Source organism: Oryctolagus cuniculus, chromosome 9, assembly GCF_051225735.1.
Source record: "Oryctolagus cuniculus isolate XC-2025 breed Fujian yellow rabbit chromosome 9, ASM5122573v1, whole genome shotgun sequence".
Classification (NCBI taxonomy): Eukaryota; Metazoa; Chordata; class Mammalia; order Lagomorpha; family Leporidae; genus Oryctolagus; species Oryctolagus cuniculus.
In genome coordinates, this window is record NC_142875.1 from 130,743,714 (window position 1) to 130,765,191 (window position 21,478).

Here is a 21,478-nt window from a genome sequence, read left to right on the forward strand (position 1 = left end):
AATATTACTACAGTAAGATAGCTTTTAAAATGAGTTATTCAAGCCTCCCAATCAAGAACATAAATAATGATAATACATCATTCAATAATTACCCTTCTTTCTCTGTGTCAGGCAATGCTAATTTCTGTCATAAACACTGTCTTGCATAATTCAATAATTTATGATGCCAAATAAAGGATATTCGGTGGCAGGAAAAAATAATATATTAGACTGCAATTAAATTAATATTTCAAACCATTTCAGTGATAATTTAGCATAAAAGAGAACACATAATACAACCACTACAATCAGAGCTGGCAGCCAAGAGTTCCACCACTTCCTAGATGAACTGCCTCGGTTTTCTCATCAGTGAAAACCTGAGCTGCATCTTGTGCACCGTGTGGTGTGGGGAGTGAATTAGCTGTCAGGAAGCACTCAGAGCAGCACCCAGCATGCAGCGCACACTGGACAAAGGCTCCAGGGGAAACACACAGCGTCATTACGTGCAGGCCGACGCGGAGCTCACGCGGCTTCTCCACGCTCCTATTTGCTTCCGTGAAATTGTGTAAAGGCTGAGGGGTCTCCCAGAAAAATGAAGAAGGAAAATCACGATCTGTTTGTGGGGCTGCACCGCTGGTCCCAGCTAGGGTCGGATCGCAGAGAAATGCAACAGGAACCTCCGGAAGGAACCTCGCCCGAGAGAGCCTGCAGCTCACACTGGAGACCCAGATGCAAAGACAAGGCCCTGACCCCGGCACTCAGGAGGTGTGCCACACAGCACACACCTATGAACGTATGATGTAAACAGGTGACAGAGTTCAGGGTGTTCATGAAGGGGTGTCCCTGAGAAACAGAGTCTGGAGGAACCATGCACAACCACAAAGACTCAGTACCTCAAGGGAGACAAGCACCAGGAAGCAAGGGCAGGGTTCTAGGATGGCAGAGAACAAGTCCTCTGCACCAACAGGCTGCCACTGCCCCCAGCACTTCAACAGCAGCAGCAGGGGCTCCGCGGAGGCAGCGGGAGAGAACGGAGGCCCTCCCCCTGCAGAGGCAAGGCGCTGCCACAGGCCAAGAGGAAGCCACGGCCAGGCAAGCAATATCCAAGGTGCAAATCCAAGGCAAACAACCGGACTCGCATCTTATCTAAGTCACTGCAGCACCCATGTGAGTGCAAACAGGGTGTGCGAATGTCTTAGTAAATGCACAGAGAGGTGCTGGGTTGGCATCGCCTGTCATCTCCCCATGGTGGGGAGACCATGGGATTTTTGCATTCTTCTCTGTTCTCTTCAACACAGATTTTTAGCTTTTTTCAGCAATGATCATATAGTACTTTTCTACAGTAATGCTGAAAATGTAGTTTTCTCAAAATTTGTTTTAATCTTTGTCATACTGTTAATGATACAATACTGCAGGCTTAATGACTTGTGTCTTTTATTTTTATTTTTTTTAAGATTTATTTTTATGTATTTGATAGAGTTACAGCAAGAGGTAGACAGAGCAGGAGAAATAGAGAGAGGTCTTCCATCCACCAGTTCACTCCCCAAATGGCCGGAGCTGAGGAACATCTTCTGGGTCTCTCACATGGGCGCAGGGGCCCAAGCACTCAGGCCATCTTCTGCTGCTTTCCCAGGCCATTAGCAGAGAGCTGGATTGGAAGTGGAGCAGCCAGGCCTGGAACTGGTGCCCATATGGGATGCCGGCATTTCAAGTCAGGGCTTTAACCCGCTGCCCAACTCTTTTAAAATCTACTATTTGAGTAAAATTAGTATATTTTCTCTTGATTACTGTTTATAGCCCTTGCCTACATTCCTGCTGAACTGTGGTCTTTTTACTTGTTAGTTGTTGAATGATTTATTTAGTGTAGCAGGCCTCTGACTATAATATAAATCAAAAATATCTAATCTGAAAAATGTTTTTTTTTTTTTAAAAAGTGGGGCCAGCATAGTGGTATAGCGGGTAAAGCTGCCACCTGCAATGCCAGCATCTCACATGGGTGCTGGCTCGAGTCCCAGCTGCTCCACTTCTGATCCAGCTCCCTGCTAATGCACCTGGGAAAGCAGCAGAAGATGGCTCCAGTACTTGGGCCCCTGCATCCACGTGGGAGACCCGGAAGAAGCTCCTGGCTCCTCGCCCAGCCCCAGCCATAGCAGCCATGTACAGAGTGAACCAGCAGGTCAAGATTCTCTCTCTCTCTCTAACTCTGCCTTTCAAATAAATTAAGAAAATCTTATTAAAAATCTTTTAAAATAAAGTGATGAACTCCTAAAAAATACTTTTCTAAAACACTGCAGATTTGGGGGAGGAGAACACTGGCTGTCTTCTCCCTGTGATCCACGGTTCTCCATCTACTTAAACTGAAAGCCACTATGATGATGAGTCTCATGCTCAATGATAGAAATTTTCAAAATACTTTATTGATGTTATCCCATACAATCCTCACAGCTACTGCACAAGACATTTTCATCCCCGTGTACAAACAGGACCAGGGAGACGAACTATCTCAACTTTCACAGTGGGTAATGTCAGAGCTGCCATTAAAACCGAGACCTTCCTAGCCTTGAACTTTTTTCTCTGCCTCTTAATGTGTTACCCTAATTAAGTTACAACACTAGAGACTGTACATAATCCTTTTTCTTAATCCCTCCTCCTGCCCACTCAAGAAGCTTAACCACACTTCAGCTCACTAGCGTAAGTGGCCAATGAGCTTGCAATATTTTACAAAACTGGCTAGGCTGGAAGTCTTTGAAGATGTATGGTGTCTCACAGAGCCCATGCATGAGGCATGTCTGGTGCAAGAGGAGTTGATGGACCACAGTGAGTCCACAAATCGCCCTGAACTGAAAGCCGAGGCTGACACTTCACTCAGCATCAGCTCAGACGCTGCTGCCTTCAAGGCACCATTTCCAAAGTGTGATGATCACAGAACGGGGTTTCCCAATTGTTCTGTTCCTGTGTACGTTAGCTGCTAAGCAGTACATCACTACTTTAACAGTGACAGAATTCACTCATGTTCAGGGTCAACATTTCAACACTGCATCAGAAAATATCTACAGTATCTACCCACAGCTTGGTCTCAAGTCAGGTCTCCATGAGATGTGTGCATCAAAATGCATCTATGCCAATGAGGCCACTGATGCTTCGACAAAGTAAGGCAAGACTGTCAGAATGTTTGTTCTCCGCCACATTCTAAACGGTATCTTCTGTAATCTCTCTATGTGACTGGGTAATTCAAATGTACCAAAGAGCAACCCACGATCTGCAGACTCAACAACACAATGTAAACAGAAGAAGCCAACAGTCTAGAATAGGAATCTGAGTGCAAGCACAACCAACCAGCTGAGACAGCGAGACTGAAAATAACTTTCCAGCCTTATTACAGGTAATTAGACCAGAGATGTACCCTTGATTCAAAGAACTCATCTAGGTAAAAACAAACAAACAAAAAGCCTCAGCAACAACTGTGATCCCACGATACACACAGTTCTACAGATCCTAAAAAATAACTAAATGAAATAGGCATAGGCAACGACTTGGCCATCTTGCCTTTTCACAATGGAGGTATACTTAACTCCTTGGATGCTGCACCTGACCTTGCTTTATGCCCACTACGCACGGTCTCCACTCATCCCAGGTAATATACTTTCCTTTCTTCAACTACATATTCAATACACAACTGCTAAACACTTTTCCCATTCAAGACATCAGACTAGAATCTGAGTGGGATACAAAGACAAAACATAGTTCCCGGCCTACGATAATGTGTATTTAAATAATTGTCTGATACTCCAGCAAATGTTGATTCAACAAGCACTAAGTTACTAAATGCCACATAAAGGATCTGGTGTCAGAGACTCTCATATGAACACCTCAGCTCCTGGCCCTAGACTATTTATATTCCACTAAAGAGAGCATTCTACAAATATGTGCAGTAAAATGTGTATCATAAATGCATTACAGATTACAGAAAGGGAAGGGACCAGGAGACGTCTGTGTGTTGAGAATGACGCTTCAACTACCAGTAGACTCCCAGGCAAGGCATCCACAAGGGGCAGAACTATTCCCACGAGAGCAAGCCATGGTGCACATCACGGTTGTCTCAGGAAATACAAGTGATCTGAAATGGCTTCTCACTATGTTCTCAAATCTGTATATATGAAACACTTGAAAATATTGTAACTTAAATAAAATTTATTTTAAATGTGAAAAAAAGTAGTGGGTATGGAGAGCAATTGTGTGCAAGGCACGGAGAGAAGGAGATGTGGCTAAAATATTAGGTCAGGTTTCCTTACTGCACAGTCAATGAAAGAGTGAAATAAGAGAATAATGGGGTTCCTTCCCTTTCTGAGTTGACCCCTACCAGCCCAATCTTCAGGATTTGCAGCAGGGTAGAAGGGGTTGGCCAGGGCAAGATTTGAGGTTGGAAAAGCCCAAGAACTTGCCCTGGTCTCTGGCTGCTGAGAAGGCCTAGGCATGGTAAGAGGTGAGGAGGAAGAGGAAGAACGGAAGGCCAGGACTCAAGACTGCAACCACAGACATCTTAGAGGGGTGTTACAGACCCAAGATAACAGGGGGACACAGTGAGGTGTTACAGACACAAGATAACAGGAGGACACAGTGGGGTGTTACAGACACAAGATAACAGGAGGACACAGTGGGATATTACAGACACAAAGTAACAGGAGGACACAGTGGGGTGTTACAGAGACAAAGTAACAGGAGGACACAGTCACCTGTTGGAAAGCAAATGGAATCTTCCAGAGTTCACATACATAGGTTGAAACTCTAACATTTTTCTGATGATGTTCCTGAGAACTGCAGGTTTCCACCACGTAGCTTACTGAGAACTGCTGGTTCAGACCATACAATGACAGCATTTTATGTTGGGACTTGTCCACCAGTCATTATCATCATCACCACCAGTCTGAAACTTATCCACCCATTTACTGCTCTGAGTCAAACAAGTTGGCCTTATGATTTTTTTTTTCTTATTTTAAAGTTAGCACCATCAATGACGTTTGTGTCTCTGGAAGTACTTGATGTAATGAAGCATGACACCACTTTAAGCTACATATAATCCATTAAGCACTTAGATACTTCAGTGTGCTACAAGCACTTGGGAAATTACTTAGGCAATCCAACAAAACTTTACAGCCAGACAAGTGTAAGAAATGGCTTGATTTATGGATGGAGACTTAAATAAACACAGTTTCTGACAGCGCACAAGCAAAGTTCTGTTTCGCCCTTTTCCTGGGGAAAACTCTCCTGCCTTTTAGCTCTTCCCATTCTTCACATGGATTTATTGTTGGAATTTTCCAAAAGCTGGTCTTGTGCTTTGTGGCTCAAAATTTAAGCTGGCAGAGCACGGGGTCTAGAATATAGCACATGAGCACAGGCTCAACCTACTGCACCCACCAAAGAGCTCTCCATACCACAAACCACGCCCCAGGGAGACGTGGGGTGCTGCTGCACGCTGCAGTCACAAGGAACTTAGAAGAAATACTCTTTCCTAGACGAAGTCTTCCGTGGGGAGGGGGATGTTCATTTACTTTCCTAGTTAGATACATTATACAGATGGCCTACATGCAAAAATCTACTAGTTCTCTTTTTTAAAGATTTATTTATTGATTTATTTAAAAGGCAGGGTGGAAGAGAGCTCTTCCATCCACTGGTTCACTCCTCAAAATCACACAACAGCCCAGCCCTAACCAGGCTAAAGCCAGGAGTCAGGAACACCACCCTGGTCTCCCATACAGGCGGGAGGGACTCAAGTACTTGGGGCACCGTCTGCTTCCTTGCCAGGCACCTTAGCAGGAAGCTCGGTCAAAAGTGCAGAGTAGGGGCCAGCGCTATGGCGTGGCAGGTTAACACCCTGGCCTGGAGCACCGGTTCAAGACCGTGCTGCTCCACTTCAATCCAGCCCTCTGCTGTGGCCTGGGGGAGCAGTAGAAGATGGCCCAAGTCTTTGTGCCCCTACACCCATGTGGGGGACCTGGAAGAGGCTCCTGGCTCCTGGCTTCAGATCGGCATAGCTCTGGCTGTTGCAGCCAATTGGGGAGTGAACCATCGGATGGAAGACCTCTCTCTGTCTCTCTGCCTCTCCTCTCTCTGTAACTCTGGCTTTCAAATAAATAAAAATAAATCTTAAAAAAAATGCAGAGTAGCCAGGACTTGAACCGGCACTCTGATGGGGACACAAGCATCCCAGGCAGCAGCTGCTAACCCCCTGCGCCATCAGGCTGGCCCTGCAACTCCTCTGTTTTGACAGAGCACTCGGCTCAGAGAGACTAAACAATCATCTCCCTGTCACCATTTAGAAAGTGCTGTGTCCTCTTCAAACCCGGCTTCACTCCGCTTAACAATATAAGTTAACTTGCTTTTCATTTCTTCACCAGTAAAACCACAGAGACAATATATAAACTAAGAATGAACAATTGTGTTATTATATAGTCAGTCATTTTAACGTTCTCATGATGTGTAATTTTGAGAGGGTATAATATTCTTAAGGGTATAAACACACTCAAATTCACAAGTGCCCGGGTTCATGTTTCCAATCTGTCCACCAAGCAGCAAACATTTACTGAAAACCTTTTAGGTACAAAGTTAGGTTCCTTTAAATAATCAATGACAAAACTGAATACGTACTATTTAAGTCAGCTGAGGAGATAGGCATGCAAAAGTCTAAATAAATTTAATCAAAAACAAATAATAAAATAGCAATACAAGAAATACAGATGGGAATTCAAAGGAAGGAACAATTAATTCCAGTTGCAAAAATCTATTAAAAGATCTCCAGGGGCTTGTGTTGCGGTGCAGCAGGCTAAACTGCTGTCTCACACAGGACACCGGCATTTCAGGAGGAGGCTTAACCTCCTGCGCCACAAGGCCAGTCCCAGGGTGCTTGGTCTTTCTCCTACGAACTAAAGGGAGAAACTCAGAAAGTGTCAACAAATGAGAATCAGACAATCCCGCCTCTGTGCACGCTGTTAACCGAGGAACACGTGAAGAACAGAGCCAAGAAGTTAGGTCTAGAGCCACACAGAACAATCCAGAGAACACCTTTATCATCTGGGAGGCCACTTCCCGAACCACAGAGGAGGCAGCAGACTCAGGGAGAGGGTGACGGACACTCGGGACCACGTACTGAACAAGTCTCGGGGTGACAAAGCGGTTGTGAGAGAAACCTCTCGAACCACTGTGAAGTTCATGGAACATGGCCAGCCAAGGGGGACGATGACAAAGAAACAGCAGCCATGCCGCGGAGCTTGGTTCACTTTATTTCAACTCATCTCTTTCCCACAAGGTCCACATGTCCCTTCCAATCCTTCCAGACACTGCTGGAGCAGCTGGCGCTGGGCACCAAGGGATCAATTAGCACACAAGGCTGAATCTGCGCACCATCCCTATGGTGCACTTCCATTCTTGCCAAGGAGGCACAAAAGGTAACAAACAGCAATATAACGCAAAAGTTAAGCCCAGGAAAGGCACACGCAGGGCAGGCCTGTCAGTATCAGGCTGCCTTCATCTTCAAGATGACAGAGCCAGCTGTAGATTCCCACTGAAAGGAACAACTAGACCAGCAAAACAATCAAGAGTCCTCAGAGAGGATGTTCAGCACAGGGAAGCCTTTGAAATCTAAGTGGCTGGTGTGAGATACAGCCTGTCAGAGCAGCCCTTCAACAAAATCTCGGATGCCAGAATTAGGACCCAAATTACCAAACTCTCACATGGTCACACAAAGGTTTAAAAGCCAGTGTCCAAGGGCACAGAGCCGTATGTAACAGGCAATAAAGTTATATCATGTTGATGCAAAGTAATATTTTCTAAATATATTTATGCATATATATAAAGACTATTTGCCCTATCACTTTTTTCTTTTGTACAAAGTATTTTTATTTATTTGAAAGGCAGAAATAGACATCTCCCTTCTTCTGGTTCACTTTCCAAAAGTTCACAACAGGTGGTGCGGGCCCAGGCTGAAGCCAGGAGACAGGAACCCCATGCAGGTCTCTCAAACGCTTGGAAGAACGTGAGCCATCATCTGCTGCCTCCTAAGGAGGGCATCAGCAGGAAGTCACACCACGAGGGGAGGCAGGACTCACACCGGACGCTCCAATATGGGATACAACCAGGAGCGGAGGCAGGACTCACACCAGACGCTCCAGTACAGGATACAACCAGGAGCGGAGGCAGGACTCACACCAGACGCTCCAGCAAGGGATACAACGTCCCAGGTGGCGGCTTAACCACCCCGTCACTTTCCCCTCACTTACTTCCTTTTATTTAAAAAAACTGAAAAAAAAATTACAGAATTCCATTAAATATTACTCATTAAATAGTCATATTGATCTGATTAAAACTTTATGAATCATTTTAAACACATGGAAGGAATTATCTCTTTAGAAGACACTCTGAAATAATTTGTTTTTCAATTTACATTATTTGAAAGGGGGATGGGGGAGGGGGAGGGGGAGGGGGGAGGGGGAGAGAGAATCTCAATTACCCACAGCAGACAGAAGAAGCCTAGGAATTCAATCAAGGTCTCCAGTGTGGGTGGCATGGACCCAACTACTAGAGCCATCACGGGCTAACTCCCAGAGTGAATACTAGCAGGAGGCTGGGACCAGGAACATGGCTGGGACTCAAATTCAGGCACTGTGATTTGGGATACAGGTGTCCCAACTGACACCTTAACTGCTAGCAAAATGCTTGCCCCCGAGACAAATGTTTTATAAAAAGGAAACATCATTTGGTTTTTTTCTTTAATTAAGCATAAGTGACTACCACTCAGCTTAGCTAGTCTGCAAATGGGTACTGACACTCATAAGCTTTCCTCAAATCACAGCATGTCAGTATCTTTTTTCAAGTCCCTTTTCAGCTATCATAGAATAACTGAAGCTCCAACTGATGTTGACCCTTTCTCTGAAAGCTAAGATCCAGGTAAGTAACAAGACTATCAAAGGTCACAGAGCCAGTGCCAGACACAGACCACAAGCTTGGGAATTTCCAACTTGACTCTGCTGAAGAATTCGACTGGAAGCAACATCCCAAAGACAGAATGATGCAACCACAGCAAAGAAATCAAAACCACTTCATTTAAATCACAGTAAATATCCTGACTTGAAAATCCATCATCTTTTAGGGAATAGATTCCAAACATCTAATTTAAATTACCAATTAGGAAAAAGGTTCACTATAAACTTAATATCGATCACATCTCCATTTTCCAAAGCCTGCAAGGAAGCGTGCGATGAAATCAGAGGCTGAAAAATCAATTGCAGTCTGCCCTCCAGTAGCTCTGCTTTCCCAATTAATTTGAAGGCTGAGATATCGAGGAAGTCAGATAATAAGCATGTCCCAAATAGGAGGTAATTTAGGTGAGTTTAACAAATTCAGTCACAGTGTGGTTCTAAGGGTCTCTGTCACTCCCATGCTCTCACTCTAGCCCTCTCTCTCTCATATTCTTTGCTTAGAGCTGGCAACATAAAACCTGTTAAAGACACTAAGGAAGGCCTGAGCTGCTTCACCTACCTGCAAAACCACAAACAGTGTGATCCGCCCTTCGCAGGGGACAGAAGAGGTCTGTGGGGACGCCCAGCATCCTGCACACCAAGAGGCTACCCTGGCAGGAACTGGCAGGCTGGGGCCCGTGCTGCAGCACAGCAGGTAGAGCCGCCCTCCCCAATCCACCCAACCCATGCGGTCACCTGTACGAGTCCTGGCTGCTCCACTTCCAATCCAGCTCCCTGATAATTTACCTGGGAAAGCAACAAAGATGGCCCAACTGCTTGGGCCACCGCCACCCACATGGGAGACCCAGAAACAGCTTTGGACTCCAAGCTTTGGTGTGGCCCAGCCCCAGCTGTTGCACACATTTGGAGAGTAAACCAGCAGATGGAAGACCCACCTCTCCTTCTAACTCTGCCTTTCAAATAAATAAAAATAAATGTTAAAAAAAAAAAAAAAGAGGCTGGCACCCTGGCTCACTTGGTTAATCCTCCACCTGTGGTGCCAGCATCCCATATGGGAACCGGGTTCTAGTCCCGGTTGCTCCTCTTCCAGTCCAGCTTTCTGCTGTGGCCCAGGAGTACAGTGGAGGATGGGTCGAGTGCTTGGGGCCCTACACCCACATGGGAGACCAGGAGGAAGCACCTGGCTCCTGGCTTCGGATCAGCACAGCGCCAGCCGTGGCGGCCATTTGGGGAGTGAACCAATGAAAGGAAGACTTTTCTGTCTCTCTCTAACTCTACCTGTCAAATAAACACACACACACACACACACACACACACAGAAAAAAAAGAACCTGCAGGCTCTCAGAAAGTGTCACAGTTCTTAAAATGACTATGTAACCACTATTAAGGCCAACTAAGGCTGAGAAATGTGTTGGCTTTGACTAGTTGTGGCAATTATAATCCTATCTCTGGTTCATTATATTCCCTGACATTTGAGACTGTTCATAACAAAATTAGACTGTCATTTGTTATTTATTATATCTATACACACACAGAGAGCCAATTGGCAAGGTAAAAAATACCAACTTACAATCAAGGTAGCTCAGCATAGTGTGCGGATATTTTCAATATTTAAGTAATTATTGTATTTAAGTGAAATATTGAGTTTGTCATAAAGGGCAACCCTGGAATTAAGTATTACTGAAAAGCTAACATGTTAGGTGGCGACTTCTGAATTATTAAGAAAGCAGTGGACTGAAACAGTAGGGCCTGAGGTCAATTCGCAACTCCACTGGGAAGTCTGAATGTCACACAGTCAATTCAGTTCATCTTCCTCTGCCTTTTACCCATGCAGTCCACACCTTCTCCATGTTTCCTCCTTGCCCTGCCTGATTTCTAGTTAAATTGTCCTCATGTGATTTAACTGTCTAAAGCTGCACTAGGTAACTCACGTTGGAAGAAAGGTAGCTATCAGTGCTTGGAAATTAGGGCTGCAAATGAGTGACGGGGAGGCTACTCCTCCGAATTGTTCTACTTGCGGCTCTCACCGAAGGGGGACTGAAAACCACAGCAGAATTCTGTGTTTCCCATCCATGGAGGAATCTTCCCTTTGTGATGGTGGTAGCTGGGTCCCAGCTTTGTAACTGCTCCTCAGTTACTCACGGATACTGATAGGAAGACGCCCCACCCTTCAAGCCTATGATAATTTATAGAGGAGAGACTGAACATGGCTAGTGGGCAAAGAACACTTACAAATCAAACATACACTGATAAGCAACTCAACTCAGCCTCCTACTGGGTACGTGACTCAGACTGCACTACCTCAACACTCTCTGAACCTCAATGTCCCCACCTGCAAATGGGGCAACGCATTGCATTTTACAAAACCGCTTTCAGGAGTGACTGAATTAGCCTATGTTAAGTGCTTTTCTGCCTCACAGATTTTTGACACCAGTTTAAATAAACTATACAGCAAATATCCCAAGATTTCCTATTTCTTAGCTTCACTAGTATCACTTATGTTTAAATTCCTGTACTGTCTGATAAACAGAAACATATCCTGGACTACCAATCATATTTTGCTCCTTCAGAACGTGTGAGGCACTGCTCTTCCTAGAAGAAGTTGACATAATACCCAACACCTGGAGAAGGGCTGCCTGGTGGCTAACAGGCATGCCTGGCTGGGAGGCACGACCACCGAGGGTTATCCTCACCTTGCAAATGTTAAGGAACCGTGTGTTGGTGATGAATTAATTCTCAGAGCAGGCAAAGCACCTGCTAAACACAACTCCATTTATGACTGGCAGTGAGCACTTGCCCTGCTCCTGCCCGTGTGGTCATCCACAGATGGCAACTGATAACCAGGATCTGCCTTGCCACATGTCCAGCACAGAAGAGCTGTCTTAAATGGTAGCCTACTGATTTACTGCTCCGAGAGAATGTGCTGGAATGTTCTTTTGTAGTAGAGTACTGCCTAGCTGTGAAATCCTAAGAGTTGCACATTTCTGATTGTGTGTCTTTGCAGGGGTAGGTGTAGGGGTGGAATCTGCAGAAACTGGGTATGCATATCCCAACACTGACCCTACCTGACTGACCGTTGTCTCGTTCTATACACCCCCACCACACACACACACACACACACACACACACACAGAAGTATTGAGCCTGGGAAGCAATGCACTCTCGTTAACACGCAGCTTCTTAATCATCATCTTGCTGCCCTATTTCCATGGCCTCCCACACTGACTGTAAATTTTCTCAATGCAGGTGCCCTCTTCTCTACTGCTTGCCAGGCAGTAAAATACCAAGAGCAACTGGACAAGACTGAGAGCCATCCAGTGCTTCCCATGTGACAGACACTTGCTGGGCACGACATGGACTTTATTTCATTTACCTGGTCAACAACACTGAAAATTTGGCGTCTAAGTCAATCCTGTGTTACTGATTTGGTGCTAAGATTGCCAAAGTTGCAGTAAGTGACCCAAAATAACATTCCACAAAGGGAGAAAACAGACTTAAAGTCATCTGACTTCCAATTCAATTTTCTTGCTGCTATCCTCTGCTGCCCCAAATTCTCATTAATCTCTGAACGCAACTTTCTTGTGGGAATAAGAAGTCTTTAGAAAGGTGAAGCCAGTGGTTCAGCCTCGATTCTGCACAGAGGAATGGGGGGTCTGAAACAAGCTTAAACCCCCTTGAGAAGGTAACTTATTAATAACCTCAGCACCAGAAAACCGTCCCAGGGAAAAGTCAGAGATTTTAAATGCCTATGAATGAGCATGCTCATTGTTAGCATCGTTCTGAATAGCCACTGTTAGAAAAAGTTTCTAGAAAACGAGAGATAAATTAAATGAACAGACTACAGTATTCCTGTATCATAGAACACAGCACAGAAGTGGAAAGTCACGTTTCAAAAACTAATGACAGCAACGAAGGCATGGTATAACATTAATAGAAAGATACTAGAAATATATGACTACAAATTCTATGAATATATAATTATATTCAATGCATTATATAGAGGTATTATACACGTGATGTTGTAACCAAGACATGAACTCATTTCTCCTAGTTTGATGGAATAGTGGGTAATTTTCATTTCTGTATTATATTCTTTCGTCATACTAAGTACTTAACATCACAGAGTTTTAATGTGTTTGTACTTATATATATAAATATATTAACTTATTTCTCAAACACACATAAGGGGGACTGGCATTGTGGCATAGCAGATAAAGCCACTACTTGTGACACTGGCATCCTATATCAGTGCCAGTTTGAGTCCCAGATGCTCCAGTTGCAATCCAGCTCGCCGCTAATGCATCTGGGAAGGTAACAAAAAGATGGCCCACATGTTTGGGCTCCTGCCTCTGAGAGGAGAGCTGATGGAGTCCCAGGTTTCTGGCTTCAGCCTGGCCCTGTCCCACTCATTGTGGCCACTTGGGACTGAGCCAGAGGATGGAAGATATTCATTCTCTGTCTCTCTCCCTCACTCTGCATTTCAAATAAATAAATATTTTCTAAGATGTAAGAGAAAGAGCCTATTACAAATTATTCCCACTTTGTGGATGAGGAAATTGAGGCACAGGCAGCTGAGTATCTCTCCTAGGTCTCAGAGCTATCCAGTGGTAGGGCTCATCTGGCTCCACACCCGTGCTCGGTAAAGCTTAGCAAACGTGGCTATTACAAGCAAGCAGGACTAGTGCCCAGCACAGCTGAAGAACAGCCCAAGACCCCTTGAGAGGAACTGTACTTCTCCCCTGCCCCGAGTAGGCTGGAGCAGCAGGAACAGGGTCTGTCTGCAGCAAACATCTCCCCGAAAGGCCGCAGTGCCGCTGCTCTCAAAGCCCTCACAAGGACCGCTGCCAGACTCACCTCCTCTACGTCCCAGGGCTGCCCCTGAGCTGCTGGCAGCCCCAAAGCTCAAACTCCAGGACAGGGGTCCAGTGATGGGACGGCGTCAGAAGGCGTCACTCAGAAATGTCACCACGACCACTCCCACACTCAGACTTCAAAGGCACAGCTCAGACACCCTCCGAGGATAGATTTTCCTGAAATGCTGGGGCACAAGCAACCCAAATCCAGCCACACAGAGCAGTACTGGATGACTCACTCTTAAAGCACAGGTGCCCAGGAACCACCCAGCCACAGCAGGATGTGAGGGTCACAACACCCCTTCACCCTCGGGTGGCTGGTCACGGGCCTCACTGACAGGACGACAGGCATCTAACAGCTGCAGCGTGCACAGCAACACCACAACCTGTCAACCAGCAACAGCACTGGAAAACCTGTTCACACAGTAACTCGGGCGCTCTGTCTGGGTACAGAGCAGCGGAGTGCGTGAGAGGTGGGCACTGTGGACTGGACCCCACCATGGGATCAGGCTGCTGTCATTCTTCCTCCTGTGACAATGAGAGCCGCAAGGCACCTGCTGCACACTGGGCCAGGTCTGGCGGGACCAGATTCTCCCTCTGGAGTCCTGAGTGGACTTTCACGGCTGTTCATCCCCAAGAGTTGCTAGCCCTGATACATAGACACTCGCCAAGCATTCAGCACCAAAGCATGGAGAACCTGCACAATGAAGGGACTGCAGACTAAGAGAGGAGCAAAGCAGGAACATGAAAGAAGAAAGCAAAGCAAAAGGTACACTGGGTTTTAATGCTCTTCCGGCCCCCATGACAACACACTGTGGCTGCAACCTTCCATACATAATAGGATACACTCAGCTCCATCTATTTCAGTAGAGAAGTAATGACCTCGACACAGACACTGATTTTTCAAACTAATCTATTGTATTTTTCTCCCCAAACTTTTACCAATTCTTTATGGCAAAGCATTCAAAATTCTTTCTCCCAGTTTTTCTCCAGAGAAGCAGACAGTGCACGGTCATTATCTATAGTCACTCTACTGTGCAACAGAACACGCGAGCTTCCTCTGAGCTAACTGTACCTTAGTACCTGTCCATCAACCTTTCTCACTACCCTCTGCTTTTCTTCAGTAACCACCATTCTACTCTCAACATCAATGGGTTTTTATGGTTTGTATACGGCACACAGGAATGGCATCATCTAACACCTGTCTCCCTCTGCCTGGCCTACTCCACTTCACATAGGACTTCTACACTGTGGCCAGCAGCGGGGTTCCACCCTGTTCATGGCTACAGAGTATTCCACTGAGTGAATGTCTCACACCATCATTACACATCATGGGATGAGTGATGACTGAGATTCCGCCTTCTCGGCTATCGTAAGTATCGCTGCAGGTGTCTCTTCCACAGAGGACGGTGTTTCCCTTGGACACACACCCAGAAGTAGCACTGCTGGGTCTCAGGGTAGTGTCTAGCTTGCTGAGGCCCTCCATTCAGCTTTGCACAGTACCGTCATGATTTGATTGACATTCCCACCAACAGTCTGCAACAGTTGCCTTTTCTCCACATCCTTGCCAACACATGTTTTTTGTTTGTTTTTTTTGTCTTTTGGATAACAGCCAATTAAACCAATATGAGGTGATAACTCTTTGTGGTTCTGATCTGCATCTCCTTGGCAATTAGTGATACTGAACATTTTTTTATGTACCCACTGGCCATCTCTAAGTCTTTGAGAAATGTCAGTTTAAATACTCTATTTTTAACTGCATTATTTGCCTTTTTTTACCATTGAGGTGTGTGATTTCCTGATATACCTGATTACCAACTCCTTGTTAGATGTATAACTTATAAAGGTTTTCCTCCATTCTACAGGTTGTCCCTTGATCTGTTGTCTTCTGTGCTATCCAAATGTTCTTCAGTTTAATGAAATCCTACTGGCCTATCTCTGTTTTGGTTTCCTGCCTTTTTTGGGTCTGATACAATCACCATCATCATCATCTTGGCCCAGTGTCCTAAAGCAAGGGTGGAGAGCCTTTTTCCTGCCAAGGGCTATGTGAATATTTGCAACATCAGTCACAGGTCATTATAAATTACCAACCTAAAAATTAGCCTGCTATAGATTTACTGAATTTCAAGTCCCGCCTGCGACTGCATTGGCAGTGCCAAACCACGTGAGTTCACGGGCCTGCTAGGGCCCTGGGGCTAGAAATCCTCCACCACTGTGACTCACAGCTTCTTCCTATGTTCTCTTCTAGTAGTTCCACAGCTACAGGTCTTTTATCTAGGTCCCTCGCCCATCTTCAGTTGATTTATACACATGCTACGAGATAACATCTAATTTCATCTTTCTGAATGGGCAGATGTAGTTTCTCCAGCACCAATTACTGACAAGACTGTCCTTTTCCCAGTGCTCGATCTTGACACTTTTGTCAAAGATCAGTTGTCTGTAAACACATGAAGTTTACTTCTCAACTCTCTATTCTGTTTGGGCTATGTTTCTATTTTTCTACCGATGCCACACTGTTTTATTACTACAGTTTTGTTAGGTATTTTAAACTCAGGCAATGCAATGCCTCCTGTTTTGTTCTTTTTGTTCAAGATTGCCTTGGCTATTCACAGTCCCTTGCAGTTCCACATATTTTAGGTTTTAATAGTTCTGCAGAAAATGTCACCAATTCTAACAGTGAAAATCCAACAGCCTAATGTCTGTGCTCCCCAGCATTCAAGTCGAAATCCTAGCCCCAAGGATTTCAGGAGGCAGAGCCTTGGGGAGGATGGAACCCTCACGGGTGGGATTACAAAGAGCCACCGAAAGCTCTCATCCTCTTCCCAGCTTAGAAGCGCACAGGGAGAAGCAAGCAGCCTGCAACCCAGGAGACAGTCCTCATCCGAGCCTGACCTTGCTGACCCAGAGCTGTTCTTCCGAAGTGACTCCGCCTCCAGCACCTTGTCACAGCAGCTGAAGCTCTCTTAAGACAAGGAGCAGTAAGCCCCTTCTGTGTAAAGCTTTGCCCTTTACCAAAGACCTACACACAGTGATACAAACATTTACACCTAACAGCCTCTCCCAAAAAGCCACAATGTACATACAAAATGCATTTATCTATCTACCTCTGTAAAGGCTATGTATCTGAGCATACACCTACACTTAGTAAAATATACACAATGCTCATTATAAATTCCACAGAATATGTTCTTAAGGGTAAGTAAAGCACAATACATCAACCCCTGATTGTCACTATTTGCAAGCACCATGGTATAAACATCCCCACCATGGCCTACTGCAAGCTACAAACTGATGTCACTGCAGTAAGACAACACTGCCTAACATTTTCACCACGCAGATAAAAACTACAGAGCATAGGTGACAGTGAAGAATAAAAATAGGACCAGTGTCATGGTGTAGCAAGTTGCCACCTGCCACACCTATGTCCTATGCCAGCAGTAGTTCATGTCCCAGCTGCTCCACCTCCCATCCAGCTCCTCGCCAAAGGCCTAGGACAAGCAACAGGAGATGGCCCAAGTGTTTGGGCTCCTACCACTGCAGGAGGAGACCCAGATGAAGCTCCTGGCTTCAGACTGGCTCAGCCCTGACCACTGCTGCCATGTGGGGAATGGACTAGCAGATGGTACATCTCTCTGTCTCTCTCTCCCCCCACTTAGTTCTTTCAAAAATAAAGAAATAAGTAACAGCAAAGTGCAGTGGTTAAGAGTGGTACCTTTTGAGTATTTCCTTATTTTAAATATAATTTTTCACAAAGTTTACCTTTTAATACGTTACTCAACAACTTGCTCACAAACTCCTGTTTTAAGCCTCCCACAGCAGATGAGTCCGAGAGAGAACCAGAGCATCAGGCATTCACTGACTGCAACGACTGTGCCCAGCTCAAACCCAGCACCCCTGTGACACGGGTACAGCTTGGCCTCTGGGAAAACAGAGAAACTCCACTTGGGAGAGGAGTCGGGTTCGACCCAGAAGGAGGAGCACAAGCTCATCAAGGGGCAAACAGCAACGGGGGAGGATGCTGAGGGCAGAGAGCGCAGCAGGTGCCTATCACACACACAGCAGTCTGCTCCACTGCACCAGGCCCCTGCACCCGGAGACTGGCCCCCCGGAGACTGGCCCTTGGACACACACTGTGCACCTGTGCTCATGTGGCACGAGTCTGTCAGGCCAGCCCCAGGCTTGCAGTACAACCTCCAGGACTGTAAAACCACTAGGGTGATGGGAGACGAGGCAAGAAGCACCACCACTCCTGGGAGGACTTTCTAGAGGGCCTGGCAGAAAGCAGGCCATCAGCCAACTTCCACTTGACATTCCTCCCCCCATAGCAGGGTGGGAAAGCAGTAACAGGAGTACTGCTATAGCAGGAGCCACACCTGAGAGCGAACACAGCCTGGAAACACGCAGGGCCCCACTGCTTTGATGATCGGTGAGCCAAGGGCTCAATCCGAGGAGAGGACAAAATAAACAGCCAAGGCCTCAGGGGAACACATGGCTACTGGATATTATTTCTCCCATTGATTTTACCTCTGTATTAATCTGCTCTCAGATTTAAATAGGAATGGTACCCTGCCTTCTGAAGGTTTCAGCTCTAGGTAACCTAATTAATTTTAAAAATCCACAACTCAATAAAGCAAAGTGGAGACAAGAAGAGCTATAGAATGGGTAGAGGAGGAGGGAAGCCCCCACGTAAGCATGCCTAAGAAAGCACACCTGTCACACCCCAAGACCAAGTTCACAGGCACCACAACTCCCCTGTGCACTAAACCAGGCCCAGCCACCTTCGCCCAAACTCCCTCCCCTTTGTGCTGTATTTCAAGCACTCTGTGGCACCATGAACCCTGCCCCCCTCAGGCCTGCGCCTTACCTCAGTCATCACACCCCAGGTTGTCACGTCTTAGCTAACACTTACCTCCCAGACTTCACATTTTCAGAGAGGAAAGCGTCTCTTGCATTTATCACAGGACACAGCGTAATTCTAGAGCAGAGATGGGGAATACCTAGCCTGCAGGCCATAAAATGCTGGTGAAATCATCAAAATTCAGTGACTCGGGGGCCGGTGCGGTGGTGTAGTGGGTAACGCCATCACCTGCAGCGCCAGCATGCCCTACAGACGCCGGTTCGAGTTCCGGCCGTTCCACTTCTTTTCTGGCTCCCTGCTAATGCAACTGGGAAAGCAGCGGAAGATGACCCAAGTGCTTGGACCCCTGCACCCATGTGGGAGACCTGAATGGAATTCCAGACTCCTGGCTTCAACTCAGCCCAGCACTAGTTATTGCGGCCATTTGGGGAGTGAACCAACAGATGGAAAAGGTTGCTCGCTCGCTCGCTCTCTCTCTCCCCTCCCAGTCTCTCTGTAACTCTGCCTTTCAATAAATGTCTTTAAATACATCTTTTAAGGAAGCGTGGGTAAGATCTCACTCCAACACAACCACAGAAAGTCACAGAGTCAAAACTTGTACCTAGGTCTCAAAGGTCAAATCCAATCACCTCCAATATTACAAGATCCTGTTTTCAACAACATACAACTGACTCACTCTGATAGGAACTACTGACCCAATTCCTAAGGCACCAGTGGGAATTTAATTATGTCACTGTTTGCCCCAAAGACGCTTCTATGTCAATCTCAATCTTACAAAAAAAAAAAAAAACCAGCAAACTGAGTCGGTAACAACTCCAAGCACAGACTAAGCACCCAGCACCCGTAACACTAAGTACTTGGGTTCGCTTTCAGGATTTTTCCCGCCTGAAAAAGAAAAAAAAAAAAAAAAAAACACCGTGCTAAGACGTAGCACGAGATCCGGCTGGATGGAGGGGTTCCTCAGGCTGAGAAAACGACGAGACCCAGCTGGCTGCGGCCGGCCAGCAAACAGGCACCCAAGCCGGGGAAAGGGGTTCTGAGTGGCCAGGGCACAACTTTCCCATCATAGCTTCCGCGGAAGTGGGTCTGATCTGACTGGGCCCCTGGGCCCCGCAGGCTCTACGGGACGCAAGGCAGGGGACCACTCCAGAATCTATGGCTGGGGCAGGAGGATGTCCGGCTGGCTACTGCCCCTGTGTGCCAACGCCCTCCCCTGGGAACCAGACGCAGCCTCGGAGAGAAAGCAGCTTCACTTGTCCAACAGACGGGGAAAAATCTCAGGCGGCGCTGAGCGCAGCGACACCCGCAAGGCCAGGACCTGGCGCCGACGGCGGTCCCAGGAGGACGCTCACGGGGGGCGCCCCAGGCTCGCCCCTCCCCAAACACCACTCGTGAAAAATGCCGACGCCACGGTCAGGGGGCACCCCAAACTTGAGAGCTCGCGTGCGCCCAAGTTCTGAACGCCAGCAGCCTCCGCCGCCCGCGCGTAGGAGGATGGGGGTCTCCAAACCCAGCTGGGCTGAGGCCAGCAAGGGGCTGATCAGGGGCAAGCCAGGGGGTGGTGAGGGTGAGAGAGCGAGCGAGCGAGAGAGGGAGAGAGCGGGCTCCGGGGTCAAGGTGACCATTCGCCAAGTCTCCCTCTCCCTGCGCCCTTTCCAACTTGGTCCGCTAGAGACCTTCGCAAACACCTCCCGCGGTGCAGCCAGCGGGGCTGCGCCCCAGGGCGGCGGGCAGAGCGAGCGCCGCGCGACCGCAGCCCTCGGGGAGGCAAGCCCCGTCAGGCCCCGGCCCGCGCGCGGGGGAAGCTGCCGCCCAGGGCTCTCGGGTGCCCGGCGCCGCCCGCGCGCCCGCTCCGCTCGGGCCCGGGACGCACCGAGGTTTCTTGGCAAAGTGGGCGGCGGCCGGGCTCGGCGAGCTGAGTCACCAGCGCGGCCAACTTTTGCAACGTTTCCCAGAAAAGAGGCACCAAGTCGCGGCGCCGCAGCCCCACCCCCGGCCCCCGGCGGGGACGCTCACCTGCAGGACACCGACACCTCCACGCGCGTGGCCGGCAGCGCGGCGCCGAGCGGGCTCAGGTCGCCCAGGCCGGCCGCGCTGCTGTAGCGGCTGTCCATCCTGGGCTTGCCCGGCGCCCACATCCGGAGCGCGGGCGCACTGAGAGCTCCCGGCCCGCTGCCGACAGCCCGGCCCCGGGGAGCGAGGGCGGAGGCGGGGGCGGCGCGCCGAGGCGGAGGGAGGAGCGGGCGGACCGCGCGCGGGCCCGTCCCGGGCGGGGCGCAGGAGCCGCGAAGGGGCGCGCGGGGCTCCGGGGCCTCCCGCCCGGCCCCGCGGGGGCGCCCTGCGAGGTGCCCCGGCTCGGAACGCCAGGCGCCGCGCGGCCCCGGCCGTCCAGGAGCCCCCGCCCCGCTCCGCCCCGGACCTGCGTGCGCTTCAGCTGTGTCTCCGCCCCGCACGCCGCCTCCCAGCCCGCGGCTCCCTCCTGCGATCAATCACGAGTGGACGGGCACGGCTCGCGGGATCCCGCCCTGGGCTGGACGCTGGAGGCGCGGCCGCCCCTGCACGAATGGGGCGACCCGTGCCCTGCGCGCCCCGGCCCGCGCAGTCCCCCTCAGCGCCCCCCGGGGGTCCCTCCCGCTGTGCCTGCTTCTGCACTGCCCACCCTCGGGCCCCGGAGGGCTGGGGACTAGGGAATGGTCGCCAGCCCCTCCGTCCGCAGCGGCAAACGGCGGTTCCGAATGTGGGACGAGCGGGGGCTGGGGCGGACTCCACGGTGCGGGCAAGGACTGCTGGGGACGCAAAGCAGTCCCTGGGGTCCG

At 48.3% G+C, this 21,478-nt stretch overlaps 1 protein-coding gene across 3 annotated transcripts in view; it reads right to left on the reverse strand.

The window, feature by feature from the left end:
• CPNE8 (copine 8) overlaps window positions 1–21,050 on the reverse strand; it is a 260,377-nt gene extending 239,327 nt beyond the window's left edge. Inside the window, exon 1 of one of the 3 annotated variants that reach the window (XM_051850927.3) lies at window positions 20,679–21,050. In XM_051850927.3, coding sequence (XP_051706887.3) covers window positions 20,679–20,800 — 122 coding nt within the window. In that variant the 5' untranslated portion in view covers window positions 20,801–21,050. Of the gene's footprint in view, window positions 1–18,713; window positions 19,574–20,678 lie in introns of those variants that run through there. The other 2 variants (XM_002712675.6, XM_070049629.2) reach the window with 2 other exon arrangements.
• Window positions 21,051–21,478: the final 428 nt, after the last annotated feature.